Below are 15,902 nucleotides of genomic sequence, written 5' to 3'. Positions count from 1 at the left end.
GGGTTTTAGTGTACCCATCACCCTAATAGCATGTACACTTTACCTAGAAGGTAATTTTCATATTAAAAAGTAAAAAAACGAAACAAAACACCCAAATATCCTCATTTCCACTTACAGATGAGGGAACAGAAGGCTTGGAGAGGCTGAGTGACTTAACTGCAACTGAAAAGGAGCAGAACTTGGATTTGAAGATTGGTTGTGTAGGCCCAGGGTTTGGGTGTCTAATCACTACCCCCAAATTGGGTAGTTTTGTTAAAGACTTAAGACTTTTACAGAAGCGCCAAGGGAATAAGAGCTAAACGACAGTGAGCCAGAGTTCACTGGGCAGGTGTCTGGTCCACAGTCATGCAGCAATCTAATTTAAAAAGCCTCTTTCTTCTCTCTTTTTTTGTTTTCTTACTTTCTTTTTGTTGTTAGCTGATGTAAAATGTTCCAATGTCTGAACTAGGGTGGAAAGTGGCCTATTTTTGAGACTTGGCCCACAGGCTGTACACTGAGCCACCAGATGTAGGAAAACGAGATCTAATACTTAACACAAGGAGCTGGAGTTCCAACCCAAACCTCTAAGCAACCCTTTAATCTTGACCCCTTCTCAGTCATATACCACACTCTTAGCAGTGATATTGGGAATGATGGATTCAGTGGCAGATAGGATGACATTTTGTCCCAATAAGGAGGAGAGATAGTTCATATTTTTCATTTCACCGTCACATCAACCCTATAAGGAAGATAACTTTATTCTCTTTACTTTCCTGGTGAGAAAACTGGAGCACAGAGTGATCTACCTTTCATGTACTCTCCCAGGTAAAGGTAGTCCACGCAGACTCAAAGTCAGTGCATGCAGCCCCTTTCAACTGGAATTCTACTGCCCTGTGGCCCCTCAGGGGCCAGTGCAATGCTGAGTTACAGAAAGCATACAGAAATACGCATATTCCAGAACCTGCTGGCTCCGTTTCCCTTCACCTTCCCTGAATGAATCTGATTCTAGTTCCCAGGCCTTGGAGAGATGTGACAAATGGAGGTCACCCTCGGGTCTTACGACCGAGATGCCCTGTCTTTTGGGAGCACTTGGTGACAGCTCCTGCTGCACTTGCCTGTTGTCGCCCACTCAGGTGTCTCAGGGATTCACAGGGGCAGGAGCCCTGTGGCTGTCGCTGGCTGTAACAACAGACTTGGCGAACTTGGTGCAGTTCCTGAGTCAGAGATGGGCTGTGCCCGTGGGAACAGTACCATAGGCCTGTTGTTAGACTTTAGAGGCCATCTGCACCAAGGGAACGTTTAATACTCTCCTGTCATGTTGCTAACACCCTCTGAGTCTCAGGTGACAGTACTCAGGGTGCTTGACTTCATTGCCAGCCCTGAGTGGGGACACTGGGAAGACTGGCTCCTTCGAGCAGCCCCACCCCCAGTCTGCCCATGTCCTCTATGCCAGTAGCTGAAGCCTGTAAGTGGCAGCCTCTGTGCAGACTCTGGTAGCTTCACTCCAAAGCTCTGGAATGATCTGCAGCTCTTGAAAGCCAGCACCCTGCAGCAGACACTGAAGTCCCCCTCTCCCCAGCTCACTGGCGGGTTGTTCGCTTTGGTCTTAACTGTGATGAACACACATTGTACTCTGTCCAGGCTCTGGGGATGAGGGCAGGTGCTTGAGTAAAGGGGTAAGGAGAGACTGAGCACACACACCTTTGAGGTGCACACCAGGCTTTGGTTCTCAGCATTCCCCTTCACTGCACAGCAAGAGGCTGAGGCTTGGGTGGTGCAGAAGGCCTAGGCTCTCTCAGGAGCTGAGTGGGGAGCTGGGATTCACACTCAGGGCCCTGTGGGCTGCATGGTCTCTGGCCAAAGAGTGGATGAAGAAACGGGTCAGAAGAAGGGCTTGGGCAGCCCCTTTTCAGGGCAGCTGCCTTAGTACACGGCGTCCCTTTAGACTTTAGAGGTTGTGAGCTGGTAGCCTGTGGGAGAAGTGCAGGCTGAAGAGGTGTTTGACTTGGCTGGCACAGTGGAACAAGAGGATGAGAATGACTCATTCTTTAGACACACACCTCATCGCTTCCCACCACCCTGTGCTCGTTCCCCATCACTCCTTTCTGTTGTTTGCCCAGCCTAATAAAGATGGTTTCTGACCAAGTAGGTTGTGATGTTCTCTACAGGATAAGTGCCTGGAGGAAGGTCACAGTGCTTCTTAGCATATTCAAAGTCTGAAAAGTTGCTCAAATCTCACTGTTTTATCTTTGCTAAACCAATGTTTCTCAGAGCTGATTGCAGACCCCAATACCCCTGCAAAATACCCAGGTAGCACCATCCTGTGGGACACGAGTGTCCCCTAGAACGTAGTTTTAGAAACGCTGAGTTTGGAGCCTTGTTTTCTCCTGTTAACTCCATTTGAAAGAATAAAAAGAATAAATCTATAGATATAAAATGTAAGAACTACAAAGAAAAAGTCTGACAACTTTGGCAGCATGCAAATTGAGACCTTTATGTGCAATAAAACAAAAAGACGGGCAAGAGAAAATCCTTGCAAAATGTGTTACTGCAAAAGGGTTAATTAATGATGCATGAAGAGTCCCACAAACTAGTAAGAAAAAAGAAGAATGGGAAAAGGATGTAAATTAGCAGTTTAATAAATATACACATTCGATAAGTGCAGAAAAGATGCCCAACCGCACTGCCAATCAGTGAGTTGCAAATTACAGTTGCAAATTATACACATTTTTGTGTCAACAAACATGAAAAGGATCATATATCCAATGATAGCAAAGATGCGGGGAAAGGGCCAGTGAGTAAAGGGCAATTGGCTGCCATGCCTTTAAAGGTAATTTGACCATATCGTCTAACATTTATATGTATATATGATTGATTGATTAAGTGAGACAGAGTCTCACTTTGTGGCCCTTGGTGGAGTGCGGTGGCATCATAGCTCACAGCAACCTCCAACTCTTGGGCGTAAGCCATTCTCTTGCCTCAGCCTCCCAATTAGCTGGGACTACAGGTGCCTGGTCACAATGTCCAGCATTTATTTGTAGAGACAGGGTCTCACTCTGGCTCAGGCTGGTCTTGAACCTCTGAGCTCAGGGCAGTCCACCTGCCTCGGCCTCCCAGAGTGCTAGGATTACAGTTATATGTATATATGTTTTAAAATAATTTCCCCTTTGAACAATCCATTCTACAGGGATCTTTATAGGTAAACAAATTCATATGTTAAATATGTTCACATCACCTGTTTTATAATAAAGAAAAACTGAAAATGGCATGGAGCCTTCCTTTCGGCATCAGTGAGTTGAAAGAGGTTTAATGTACCCATGTGGGCATTGTTAGGTAGTGGTTAGCAATGAAGAGAGTCCACGCTATGAAATGGCAGGCCAGGATCCCACTTGTTTGTGGTTCACTGCAAAAAGCAAGTTGCAGACCTCTGTGTTGACACACACACACACAGGTGCATACACATACGTTCATACATAGAAAGCAGTCTGGAAGGAAACGTACCATAGTGTTAACCCGTGGCACATCTACTAACCTAATAGATGTGTTAATTGTTTGTTTTACATCAAACATATAGTCCTGAATTTTTAGAATTTAAAAATTATGAACAAGAAAAAGAAGGATGAATTCATAGAGACCGAGGCAGTTGCTATGTGAGTAAGATGTACATCTAGCTTAAGGGTTACAAGGAATAGCTTTACATGCCGTCTGTCTGGATTCGAATTCTGGCTCTCCACTTGCTAACTTTGTGACGCTGGGTTAGTTTTTAATCTTGATGTGCCAGAGATTCTTTCTCTATGAAAACAGTATTTTCCTTGCAGGGCTGTAATTAATAAGATAATCTATTAGTCATGTTTGGCACAGTGTCTGCTCCATTGTAAATTCTCAGTTATCGTCATAATCATTATTCATGTTACATAAGAATCCCAGTTGTATGTGACTAGGAGTGAGATTTTCTTTAAGAACTTAATTTTCACTATTTTTACTTTGGTCTGATTGACGGAGAGGGATATGTGTTGATAATAGAACTGCTGTAAAAAAAATGCATACTTCCATTAGATACTTAAACATTATTTTCTGTTTATGTGACTGACAACTCCTGGCAGAATTACAGTCTGCCCTGCTGCTTAGCAAGTGGGGTTGCTATGTAGGGAGTGAGTGGGGCTCATACCTCTGCTTACATCAGTTAATATAAAGGGAGTAAATAATCCACCAGAGTGCTCAGCTTTCCTAACCCAGCTCTTGAACCAAAACGTGCCCACTATTGCTCACCAAGTGGCAGGGCAGAGCAAATAGGAATAACTCAGTCCAAGCCGTTCTTGTCATCAGCAAAACAATTCAAGCTGACCATCTTCCATTAATAATAGAAATTGCCATGTACTGAACACCCAAAGTATGCCAAGTGTTGTGCTGAGTGCTTCCCAAGTATTATTTTTAATTTTCACAATCCTGTGGGGTAGGCATACGTTCCCTGGTTCATGGATGTGTAAATATTTGAGAGGTTAAGTGTTTTATCTAAAGCCACATGGCAAATAAGGTGTGGAAGGGGAACTTGACCGTAGTTCTGTGTAACTTTGAAGTCTGTGTTCATTCTACCCTACATTACTGCCTCCTTGAAGAAAGAGGTTGTGACTTATATTGTATACAAAGACTTATATTGTATACGTGCTTATGATTTATCTACAGGCAGAGCCTTGTGTCATTATAGTTGTGCCCAAGATGTGGGGTCCTTCTTCTACCCTCATTGGGGTCATGTTGCGAAGTACCCTCTTCGTCACCACGATGCTGTGGGCATCACTCACATTTATTTCACCTTCCATCTAGGTGGCGGCTTTGAAATACATCCCATCTGTCCTCCATGATGTGGAAACGGTCTTTGATGCGAAGTTACTCAGGTGAGAGCTTATGTTGTCCTCTCCTGGGCTTCTTCGGCAAGCCCAGGGAGCGAAAGAGGGCTCTTGTGGGGAGTTCCAGGTGGATACTCACCTGAGGAGTGAGGAGGGCACATGATGGGAGTCCCGTTCAGGGATTCCAGGGTGGAATTTTTACCTTTTGGTTTTGTTATGCCAGACTTCGGTGAAAACCAAGTGTATAATAAACATCCCTCTTTGGTTATATGGAATGTGAACAAGCAGGCTAAAATTGGATGTTTGCAGTAAATGTCCCCATGTCACCTGGCCTTGAAGGTTATTTTGGCTTCCAGTTTTCGGCCTGTGAGCCCCACAGTTGCAAATGGAGAACAAGCTAAGCACATTTAAAGAGATGATGGAGATGGGCTCCCTTTTGCTTTTTCCCGCTGAGCTCCATTCATCTCATAGAGGAACTCATTATCTTAGGGTGATCATGCTGTTGAAATAGGGGCACCCAAGTCAGATATACCCTCTTCTTCCTTTTCTTAGCTTGTAGAGCTGTGAGCTCTAAATGGCACAATGAATGTAAAATGCAAACATGTGCCTGGTACACAGTGAGTGCTCAGGGCTATTGGTATTGTCTTCAGATTTTCACATCTCTTTTGAATGCTATTCGTGTTCAATGCTACAAGCTACTTACACGTATTTACTGAAGGCTTCCTGTGCATCTGATACTCTGCCAGGAACTGGGAGTCCAAGGGGAGCGCCATGGTGTAGTTTTTGACTATATCTTTTGGTATTATCTTCAGATTTTCACATCTCTTTGAATGCTATTCATGTTCAATGCCACAGGCAAATTACACGTATTTACTGAAGGCTTCTTATGCATCTGATACTCTGCCAGGAACTGGGAGTTCAAGGGGAGCAAGAGTGGTATAGCTTTTGACCCCACAGAGCTGAGGTCCAGAGATGGACTGTAATGGCCAGGAGGTGGGAGCCATGGGTCTGCCTTGCTCTACCAGCTCCTGTTTTTCCTGCCCTCAGCCAACTCCTATACGAGTTCTATACCTGCATCCCACCTGTGAAACTCCAGAAGCAGAAAGTGCAGTCCATGAACGAGATAGTTCAGAGCAACCTCTTCAAAAAGCAAGGTGAGTACAGAGCATCCTTGCTAGAGCACAGGGGGAGAGTGGAGGGCTGGGAGGGCAGGGTCATGCGCCTCACAGCCTCCTTCAGAAGCCTGGCAGGAGAAGGCCACCTGTCCGGTGACTAAAACATCTCTTCTCTAACAATTCCCCTGGTCCACATAAGCAGGAAAAGTGGAAAGTAGCTGACAACTTAGATATCAGAATCTAAATTGGTTTTAGGAATGCTTAGGTTGCATTGTTTATCTCTCTTGAGAAGGTTTAATGAGGAGTCATGCTTTTAGATCATCGTGGTGTGAGGCTTTTTTCCCTGTGTGGTTTATTACTGTTGTCCTTAACTTGAAGGGAAGTGGATGGAATTCTTTTTTAGTAGAAAGAGCCTTTAATGGAGAAGTTCTCAAAAATTCGAGTGTAAATATAAACTGGAGAGCTTATTAAAATGCTAATTCCTGGTACCCATCTCAGAGGTTTTGACTGAATAGGGATTAGCATTTTTTTTTATAGTTTATAAAAGAACGTAAATTATTTTTGAATAGATAATGTATTTACATGGTTTAAAGGGCAGGAAAGGGTACCACATGATAAGGGTCTCTCTAGATCCTGCACGTGGCTGCTCCCAGTTCCTTTTCATGGGCCACCAGTGTTTCCAGTTTCTTATGTTTGCGCCCAAGGACACTCCATGGATGTGCAATCTTGTGCATATATACTATGCTTTCTCCTCTGGTCTTCTATTATCAGCACTCAAATGGTAGCATGTTATGTAACTGTTTATACTTTGCCTTTCTTCCCTTAATGGTGTGTATGTTTGGAGATCAGAGGATGACAATAGAGTTATTGTCAGAGCTTCTACTTACTCTCAACTGGTAACCACTGGCTCTCTGATTAACCCCATTCTCAAGAGACTTGGGGGAGGGGTTCCCCTGTTTTTAAGATCAGTCAACTCGATGTGCAAAGCTCCTCCAGATAGGACCAACCAGGATTCAGAAGTCCTGATTCATCCTTCATCTCTTCTCCAGCAACAGGCTAGACTGGGCAAAATAGATGATGCCTTTTGCTCAATGCAAATGAATTACTTGTTCAGAAACGCTGCTTTTCCACTTCTGTCTAGATGGGTGAAGAAATGACTTTTGAGGGTCAGTCCTGTTTTCCATACCCTGAGACCAACCCATTCTAATTACAAATTTCTCTGTCCACACTGATGTCAATAATAGAATGAGAAGCAAACTGTGCAAGAAATAAGGGGTCTTAGAATTCAGAGGATCAACCAGCACCCAACTGGAATTTATTCAGGGAGTGATGTCTGAATATTTATGCAAATTGCCTGGTAATCACAGAAATATTCAGGAACCACTTCACTGTAAAGATGTTTTCTTCCAATGCCTGGTTAACATGGTGCATCTAAAATCGCTGTCTGGATCTTATCCCTGGAATTAAGGGTCAGAGGAGGACATAGGGAAGAAAAGTGTTCTCGTGATTGTCATAGTCATATGTGTAGCTCCCTGACCATTTAGACAGATACATGGCCAGAGATTAATTCAATCCCTGTGTGGTTTGTTTGTACAAGGTGGTTTGTGTGAGGTGATGGGAGACTAATCCTAATAAGTCTTGTTGCATTTCTTGAATTACTGTGGCTTTTAAAAAAGTGAGACTCCCATGTTTTTGAAGTTCTGACTTCCACCTCCAAATGAATTGCCCTCATTCTGAAAGTTTTGAAATATGCCTGTCCCCTCCTGCCCTGACAACCCCTCCAGGATCTCAGGTGGTGTCACTGCAGAGACAAATTGAGTCTTGTCCTAGGGACGTGACAAGGACGACTCTAGCTACATATGGCGCTGCACAGGAGCAGAGAGCAGGCTACTTGGCCCGGGTTCTTTGTTCAGAGCTGCTGTCATTGTCAGGGGCCCGGCTTGGCGGAGAAGCCAGATGGAGCGCAGGCACCACCCAGACTGGGCAGGTGGTGTCAATTCCAGCCTCGTGGAAGTCAGAGCAATTCCTTTACTCGAGTCACATCTCCTGGGATGGGAGGTAGCCCCTGAGGGTTAGTGTGATCACAGGGCAGGCCGGACAGCTGCTGCCTCCCAGCCCTGCTGTGTGTCTGTGCTTCAGCTTCAGTAAAAACCCCTTGATTAATATTAACTGACAGAAGGCCAGCCTTTGTGTTGTACACACTTGCAAAAGAAATGCAAAATTCTTACCTTTAAATATGTACAGAGACCAGAAGCAGACAAACAAAGTGCCCTTTGGGGAACCATTTGCAAGAGAATGCAGCCTGTGACTAGTCTGTCCATCCTCAGCTCACGTGTGAAGGCAGGGTGTCTGCACACAGCAGAAAGACTATGCCGCTCCACTCTCTACTGGTTAGGTGAACCCTCTTACCAAAATAATCCAAAGGGAAACTTCAGCTCATCACATTTCTTAAGTTCTCAAGAATAGGATCAGAATTCATACACACTTACTGGGTGTCCATTGCTCCTGGGTGAGTATCTCTTTTTATACCCTTAAGTAAGGTGAGTTTGATTCCTCCGGCTAAGTTTGAGCTGTAATGAAATTCCTCCTGTTATTCTCCCTGTGAAGTGTCCTGTGCCTCGGGGACGTGATTTGCTTTGAGCCTGCGCTCATTTAACTGCCAGATGTGCAAATTGCCTGGAGTATTTTCGGTGACATCAGCTTGTACTCGCAGCCTTGAATATTTGTATTGATATCAAGCAGAGGGGCCAGAAGGCTTTTAAGCACTTTCTGAGATTTTGGCAGGCTACCCTCTTGGCCTGTCTTCAGGAGGAGCCTGTGGAGAAGGAGAGAAGTGTTGGCTAAGGCTACTGGTTCTTGGGTCACACTAGACCTCAGCTTCATTCCTGGTTCAGCCCCTTCTCAGCTGTGTGAGTAGGGGAAATTTTTTTGACCTTTCGGATCCTCAGTGAGTTCATCTGTGAAATGGGAAGAATAATCGCTGTGTCTGTCTTGAAGGGCTATTGCATGGGGTAATGAGATGGGTAATGTGTGTAAGTGCTTTATACAGTGCTGGGCTCAGCATAGCCCCACACTGAGCAGTAACTCTCATTACTGGTGTTGGTGTCTGTCCTGCTGCTCCCTGCAGTCTCCCAGCCTCTGTTCCGACCTTCGATTTCTTTGTAATAGTGGAGTCCCTTCATGTTTGATAGTTGCACATAACCCTAAACCAAGCCTCCTTATTTCCCTGGAAGCTACATGGTTGTCCTCATGCTCTGAGAAACATACAACTTAATGAATAGCTAGGCCTCAGTCTGTATGTGCTTATGATTCTGACTTTGAATGATCTTTTTCCCATTTTTATTTCATTTCCCTGGAATATTTTTGTGAAGTGGCCGTGTTAGTAAGCCTAGACGTAGTATAGGTCAGAGGGAAATGTTTGTGGTTTTTCCCTTCACTGTTAATCTCGCTACAGGCCCCAACAAGGGAGTTTCCGAACATCTGACGGCCATTCTTTATGGTATTTTGCCCCGTGGGTTCTTATAAAACACACACACACCCAGACAATAATTCTTCTTCTTATGTGGAGACAATTAGCCTTGACTCTGACTTGACATGTGACCTTAGGTAAATTGTTGAATCCTTGCGAGTCTTCATTTCTTTGTCTATAAAATGGGAATAGCTACAGAAGGTGTCTCACTGGGTGGTTGTACACTCAGGGGAGTCCTGTGACTTGCTCGTCTGGGGTATGAAGGGGTAGGAGCCACCGCCAGCCGAGGTTCCTCAAAAAAGGCCATGCCCTGTGTCAGTGACTTAAGAGTGCAGCAAGGGGAGAACTGAGAAATCTGCGAAGAATAATTTGCTGTCTTCTTCAGGACAAGCTCAGACTTGCCGGCTGCTGATGATGGGAGGAAGGATGCATAGGTGACGCCCGGAGAACGCGCTAAGGGCAGTCGACAGGAAATCAAACCCTCTGTGCTTTTGGAACAGATTTGTCCCTATGAGAACCTAATCTCTAAGGAATGTGTCTTTTTAGTCTGATGCTAATCAGAGGCACCATCTGGTTCAGTGTAAACTGCTTTAGGATCCACATTGCTCGCTTTTCTACTTCCAAAACAAACAGAGAGATGGAGAAAGAGAGAGAGAGGGAAAGAAAGAGGAGGGAAAGACCTGACAGATTTGGAAATTCTTTCAATCTTAACTTTCAGCCTGCCCAGAGGGTTTTTTCACTGGATATTTTATTGGGACACTGCCCTTTGAGTACAGAGCATCCAGTTTTCCTTTTATCAAGCAGAGGTAGCTGCCTTCTCTCCCGACCCCTTATCTGTTGCCCACAGTATCCAGAGCTCCTGGAGCCTCCCCTCACAGTTTCTAGGGGGCTGGGATATTAGGGGAGGGGTATGCAAACAATTGTGCCCAACCCACTACAGCAGTGGTTCTCAACCTTCCTAATGTCATGGCCCTTTAATACAGTTCCTGTGGGTCTTGACCCACGGGTTGAGAACCGCTGCCCTAAAGGGCTTATCTTCTCTAATCATCATATCATTGCTGCATTGCCCTGGGAAGAGAGAGAAGTCCTCTAACTCTAGCAGTTATTACTTTGCTTGGTGATCTTAAAACACCTCCAAGCCTCAAGTTCACATCTGAAAAATGTGTCTACTGTACAGGAATATCACCATTAGAATAAGGGCCTTTTGATTCAGGAAACCCTTGTTTCTGATCCCGGCTTGATCACTGACTAGCTGTGTTCCTTTAAACAAGTCATGTCTCTAAGCTTTGGTTTCTTTAGCTACAAAAATGCAGTAACTTATGAAAAAGCAACTAGCAGAGTGCCTGGGACACAGTTGCTTGTTAAATGGCATCTATTGTATAACAGTAATAACCACAAGAATAATAATACTGGCTAAGGCGCCAGCCACGTACACCTAGGATGGCGGGTTCGAATCCCCGGCCTGGACCCGCCAAACAACAATGACGGCTGCAACCAAAAAATAGCCAGGCGTTGTGGCGGGCGCCTGTGGTCCCAGCTACTTGGGAGGCAGAGGCAGGAGACTCGCTTGAGCCCAGGAGTTGGAGGTTGCTGTGAGCTGTAATGCCATGGCACTCTGCCCAGGGGGACAGCTTGAGGCTCTGTCTCAAAAAAAAAAAAAGAATAATAATACTGCATGGTAGCAACAGCACCTACCTATCTCTAACAGGGAGAGATCTGCATTTAATAAATGCCAACTATGTGTGAGGTTCTATACAAAGTGTGTTAAATATTTATGACAACTCAATATTGTGTTACTATCCTTATCTTATACGTGGGATAAAACAAGGCTTAGAAAGTTAAGCAATGTCATCCCAGTGACACCAAAGATTATGCATGTATTAGGGTACATTGGATCACCTGATGTTGGGGTAACAGACTGATCTGCAAGTCTCAGTGGTGTAACAACAGAAAGGTCTATTTCCTCCCATGCTAAGTCTGATGAAGACCCTGTGCCTTTCGTAAGTCCCTCCTGAAGTTAAGCCACCTGGTGCACGTAGCCTCCCTGCCACAGGGAGGAGGGGGAGGGAGGAACACGGTGCTCTGGACTACCTCAGCCTGGAAGTGACGTGCCACTTCCACGCAGTCCAGAGGCTGGATCCAGGACATGTCCTGATGCCCGGGCACCTGGTAGTGAAGTGACACGTGTGCGCTTGCTGTGAGCCCTGACTCTGCCACTCACAGCTGGTAAGTGTTGAAGCTAGGTTCTGAGTCCGAGTCATCTGAATCATGCAACCTGTCTTTTCCCCACTACACCATGCTTTACTCCTAGAATGGCTAAGAAGGAGAAAATAGTGTCTATTTTCTCACGGGTAAGGCTTCCTTCTCTGAGTTAGACACATAAAGTGCCTTACCGTTCCTCCCGAGGGATTTTGTTTTCTTCCGTCCTGCCCTCCTTGAATGCCCAGCAAGGAGCTTTCTCACAGGTGCATATGGGGCCCTGGCCTGGGAGGGGGATGGGATTCCTGCTGCTCTGCTCTCTGTGGCTTCTTCAGCTGCAGCTCCCCCGCAGCCAGTGTGGGGTTAGCAGGCTCCCTGAGACCTGGGGTGCTGACATTGGGTGTAGATGCTGAGACAGTTGTACAGGAAAAGGCTGTAAGGAGAACGAGGCCTCGTCCTGTCAGGATGCCCCCTGGCCTCACGGAGGGCCTCACGGAGGGCCTCACGGAGGGCCTCCCGGCTTCCACCCCTTGCACAATTCTGCCCTTTGCATGTGCTGCCTGGAAGACCTTCTCCTGCCTCCCATTTCCTCTCTCCACCCGCCAGGCACACTCAACAGGTAACTCCTCCTCATCCCTTTAAGTCCCAAACCAGACCTCCAGCCTGCAGTCAGTCCTCCCTGACATCTCGGCATTTGGCTCCTTTCCACTCAACACTTACTCGGTCCCCACTGCAGGCCAGGCCCTGGGGATACACTGTGGATTTGACTGTCACAAGTTTGCAGATGTCTGCACCAGGCTCCATGTGCAAAATAATGAAGCTTCTTGGTTTTTGTTTGCTTGTTATCTAATTTAATCTTCTTTTTGAGTCTTTGCTTTGTACTGGGGCAACTTAAATTTTTCAATTACTGGTATCTTTATGGCTCTAGATTTAACCCATCTTTCTGACTCAAAAAAGTCCTTCCCTCTCTCACCAGGACCATTTGGCTTTGCCCTCAGTTTACCTAAAATGGCTCTTTTTGGGATGTCAGCCCCAGAGGGATGTTGAGATTCACGTGTCTTAGGGCTTCCAATCTCAAGACCAAGTGAAGGGGCAGTACGTCCTTCCCCTACATCCTACTTCTTTCTGAGGAGGACTTCCTCATCTCTCTGCCCTGGGCTATAAAAACAGAATGGCCACTGGGATACCTGACTAAAGGGTTTAAGAGATTCCAGACTTTACCCTGGAGTTCCCTGGAGAGAGAGATTTTTCAATGCTTAGATGCCCCTTGGGAGTTTATGAAAATTGCGGAGTCCTGGACCCTACCCCCAGAGAGTCTGACCCTGAAGACTTGGGAAGGGGTCAGGGATATTGGATGTCTAGATGTCCAAGGGATTCTGATGTGGGTGACCCTTGTCCCCTGTCTAGCAGTGTGGCTGAGAAGTGGCCCCCAGTGCAGAGGGCGAACTGACATGACATTTGACATTTCCTTCTAGCATCTGCCTGTGTATGTGACCGTCACTGCTGGTGGAATGAACGCCTCCAGGATACGGGACATGTTTTATTTCTTCATGTGCCTAATCTGCTTTCTGTCTTACTGATACCAGCTCTCAGCTGCTGGTCTGTGGACGCTGGAAGTAAAATGCACCATTTTTGAAGAACCAGTGTCCCTTAAAAAAGAGAAAAGGTGTGGTACCTCTGGCTCAGTGAGTAGGGCATGGGCCCCCTATACTGAAGGTCGCAGGTTCAAACCCGGCCCCAGCCAAACCGCAACAAAAAAATAGCCAGGTGTTGTGGCAGGCACCTGTAGTCTCAGCTATTTGGGAGGCTGAGGCAAGAGAATTGCCTAAGCCCAAGAGCTAGAAGTTGCTGTGAGCTGTGATGCCACAGCACTCTACTGAGGGTGACAGAGCGAGACTCTGTCTCTCAAATAAATAAATAGAGAAATAAATAAAGAGAGAAAAGGAAAGGAAGGACTTCAGTTGTACAGACCTGTTGTAGTCCTGGTTGTTGATTCATAATACATCTTATCACTGATCCATGCAAGACCTGCTTTTATTTATTTACCTATTCAGTTGTTTATTTTTAAGAATAAATTAAGCTTCCATGCACCACACAAAATGAAAAGTAGAAAGTTAAAAATCACTTCGATATCCACACACTTTGCCTTTTCTCACTCCAGGTAGCTTGCTCTGGAGTTAGTCATTCTACTGCGTTCTGTTTTGTGCAGTTACATTGCCTCTGTTTATATTCCTAGTGCTGTAATTACTTTAACTTCACAGAAAGTGTATTGAACTGTTGGTAATTGGGGAGGATTCATTTGTTTGCTTAATATTAAACTAAGAGTCATTCATATTACAGATCGCTGGAGTTCATTGTTTTAATGACTGTAGAAAATTCCATTGTGTGAATAAACTGGTTTGTTCATTCACGCTTTCAATTTCAGGCATGGGATGGTTTCAGTTTTTTTCTATCATAAGCGCTGTTACTAAGAACGTTCTCATTCGTGTCTCTTGTGGTGAACGTTTGAGAGTCTGCTTTGGGGGTATAAAACTAGTAGATTTGCTTGGTCACAAGGGATCTGAATCTTTCAGAGATGGTGCTAAACTGTTTTCCAAAGGTGGTTGCACTAATTCACACTCCCACCAGCAAGGCATGTCCCACTTCTTAATCTCTGCCAATAAAACAGGCTTAAAATTTGTCATCACTGTCTCAATTTGCATTTCCTTGATCGCCAGTGATGCTGAAACTCTGTTTCCTTTGCTGCCTGTGTTTTGCTTCTCTGCTGCTTTCTAGGGCTTGGTTGAATTCTCTTATTGAGCAGTAGGATTTTTAATGTAGTATTCCTACTTATCTTTTGCTGATTTTATGCACTGTGAGTATCTTCTCCCAGTTCATCCGTTGTCTTTCCATTTTATTTAAGGTGCATTTTGGTGAACAGAAGTACTTAATTTTAATACAATCAAATGTATTGATCATCGTAATAGTCAAATCATTCTGATAGGTGAGTTCTAAATCCATCTCCAGAATTTATGTTTTACATAGTATGGTGCGAGGTAAGAATCTGATTTTGTGGCCCCCCCACCGTTTGGCCATAACATTTCCAACTTCATCTGTGGGACAGTTTCTCCTTCCTCTGTGCTCATGTCATTTTGCATTTCCAGGACACTGCTCTTCCCTGGTGCAAGGACAGGGGTGTGGTAGCCTGGATTCAGTCCCCGGGCAGGTGCTCTGTGCTCACTGAGGCCTCAATGGCCGGAAGGGTCTGGAGAAAGACAGAGCCTCTCCTTTCCAAGTCAAGTCCAAAAATCAGGCTCCAGTGTGATGTTAGCATCTTGGGAATTATGTGCCAAGACATAGATAGCACTGTCTTTTCTGGGCTTGTACCTTCTCAGTTTTGAAATAATTTTTCTTAGAACAAGAAATTTCTTGGGCTTAGAGGGCAACTTTCTTATGGTATCTTTATGTATCTGATAAAAAGAGCACTGAACTGGGAGTAAGGAGACCTGACTCACAGTAACCGTAATGACATCTATAGTAGCAACAGCAGTTGATGTTTGCTGAGTGCTTAGTATGCATTCTGCTGAGCACTTAGGTATTTTATCTCCCTTGGTGCCCAGATGTATGATCTTGGGCAAGTCCCATAACCTCTACAGCACAAGTATAAATGATGAGATTGAAGATTTTTCAAAACTCTGCCAACAATGAAAATCTATGATTTTAAAAAATCGTTCTTTGATTCACAATGATAATATTTCTGAATTTTTCTCATGAAAAACCATGGAGTGCCTAAAAATCCCTCCTCTGTACATATATTGCCCTCAGCACTTCTCTAAGTCCTGCCTGTGCTGGGGGCAAGAAAGGAAGCCATTTTAAATGAACGAAGGGGACTTGTATGATGCCCTCAAGGTTACACGGTCAGTCATTAGCAATGTGAGGCCCAGAATCCTGGTAAAGTTAAATGGATTTATATGCTAGAGCCAGCTTTGTATCTTCAAGAAAGGACCAGTGAGTTTTGAGGACCTAAGTTTTTTTCTCATTAGAGTGTTTAGAAGCTTCAGGAATCTTCAAACAGGGAGGCCATTCTGTCCTTCTCAGCTACAGTGTTGCAAAGCCATATCCAGCTCCAAACGTTCCTTCCACTCTGCAGATCTGAGAAGGACTTTCCTTCACATCTCTGCTTCCCTTTCCAATGTGACTGATCACAGACTTCATTCTCAGAAAGAAACCTTCAGATCGAGAATCAGAGAAGACAGTTTTAAATACGCTGCAGAACCAATCCAAGAGAGACTTATTAAAGGGTCTTTTTTTTTTTTT

At 44.9% G+C, this 15,902-nt stretch overlaps 1 protein-coding gene across 1 annotated transcript in view; it reads left to right on the top strand.

Moving 5' to 3' along the window:
* The window catches only part of DOCK2 (dedicator of cytokinesis 2), a 430,752-nt gene that overhangs the window by 108,890 nt on the left and 305,960 nt on the right, over window positions 1–15,902 (top strand). The window contains exons 24-25 of the mRNA XM_023515279.1: window positions 4,801–4,871; window positions 5,871–5,977. Coding sequence (XP_023371047.1) covers window positions 4,801–4,871; window positions 5,871–5,977 — 178 coding nt within the window. The remainder of the gene's footprint in view (window positions 1–4,800; window positions 4,872–5,870; window positions 5,978–15,902) is intronic.

This window comes from Otolemur garnettii, unplaced genomic scaffold (assembly GCF_000181295.1).
Source record: "Otolemur garnettii isolate 467f Iridium unplaced genomic scaffold, OtoGar3 scaffold00003, whole genome shotgun sequence".
In the NCBI taxonomy this organism is placed as follows: Eukaryota; Metazoa; Chordata; class Mammalia; order Primates; family Galagidae; genus Otolemur; species Otolemur garnettii.
The sequence above is the reverse complement of the archived record's forward strand: the minus strand, read 5'-3'. Positions and strand labels throughout refer to the sequence as shown.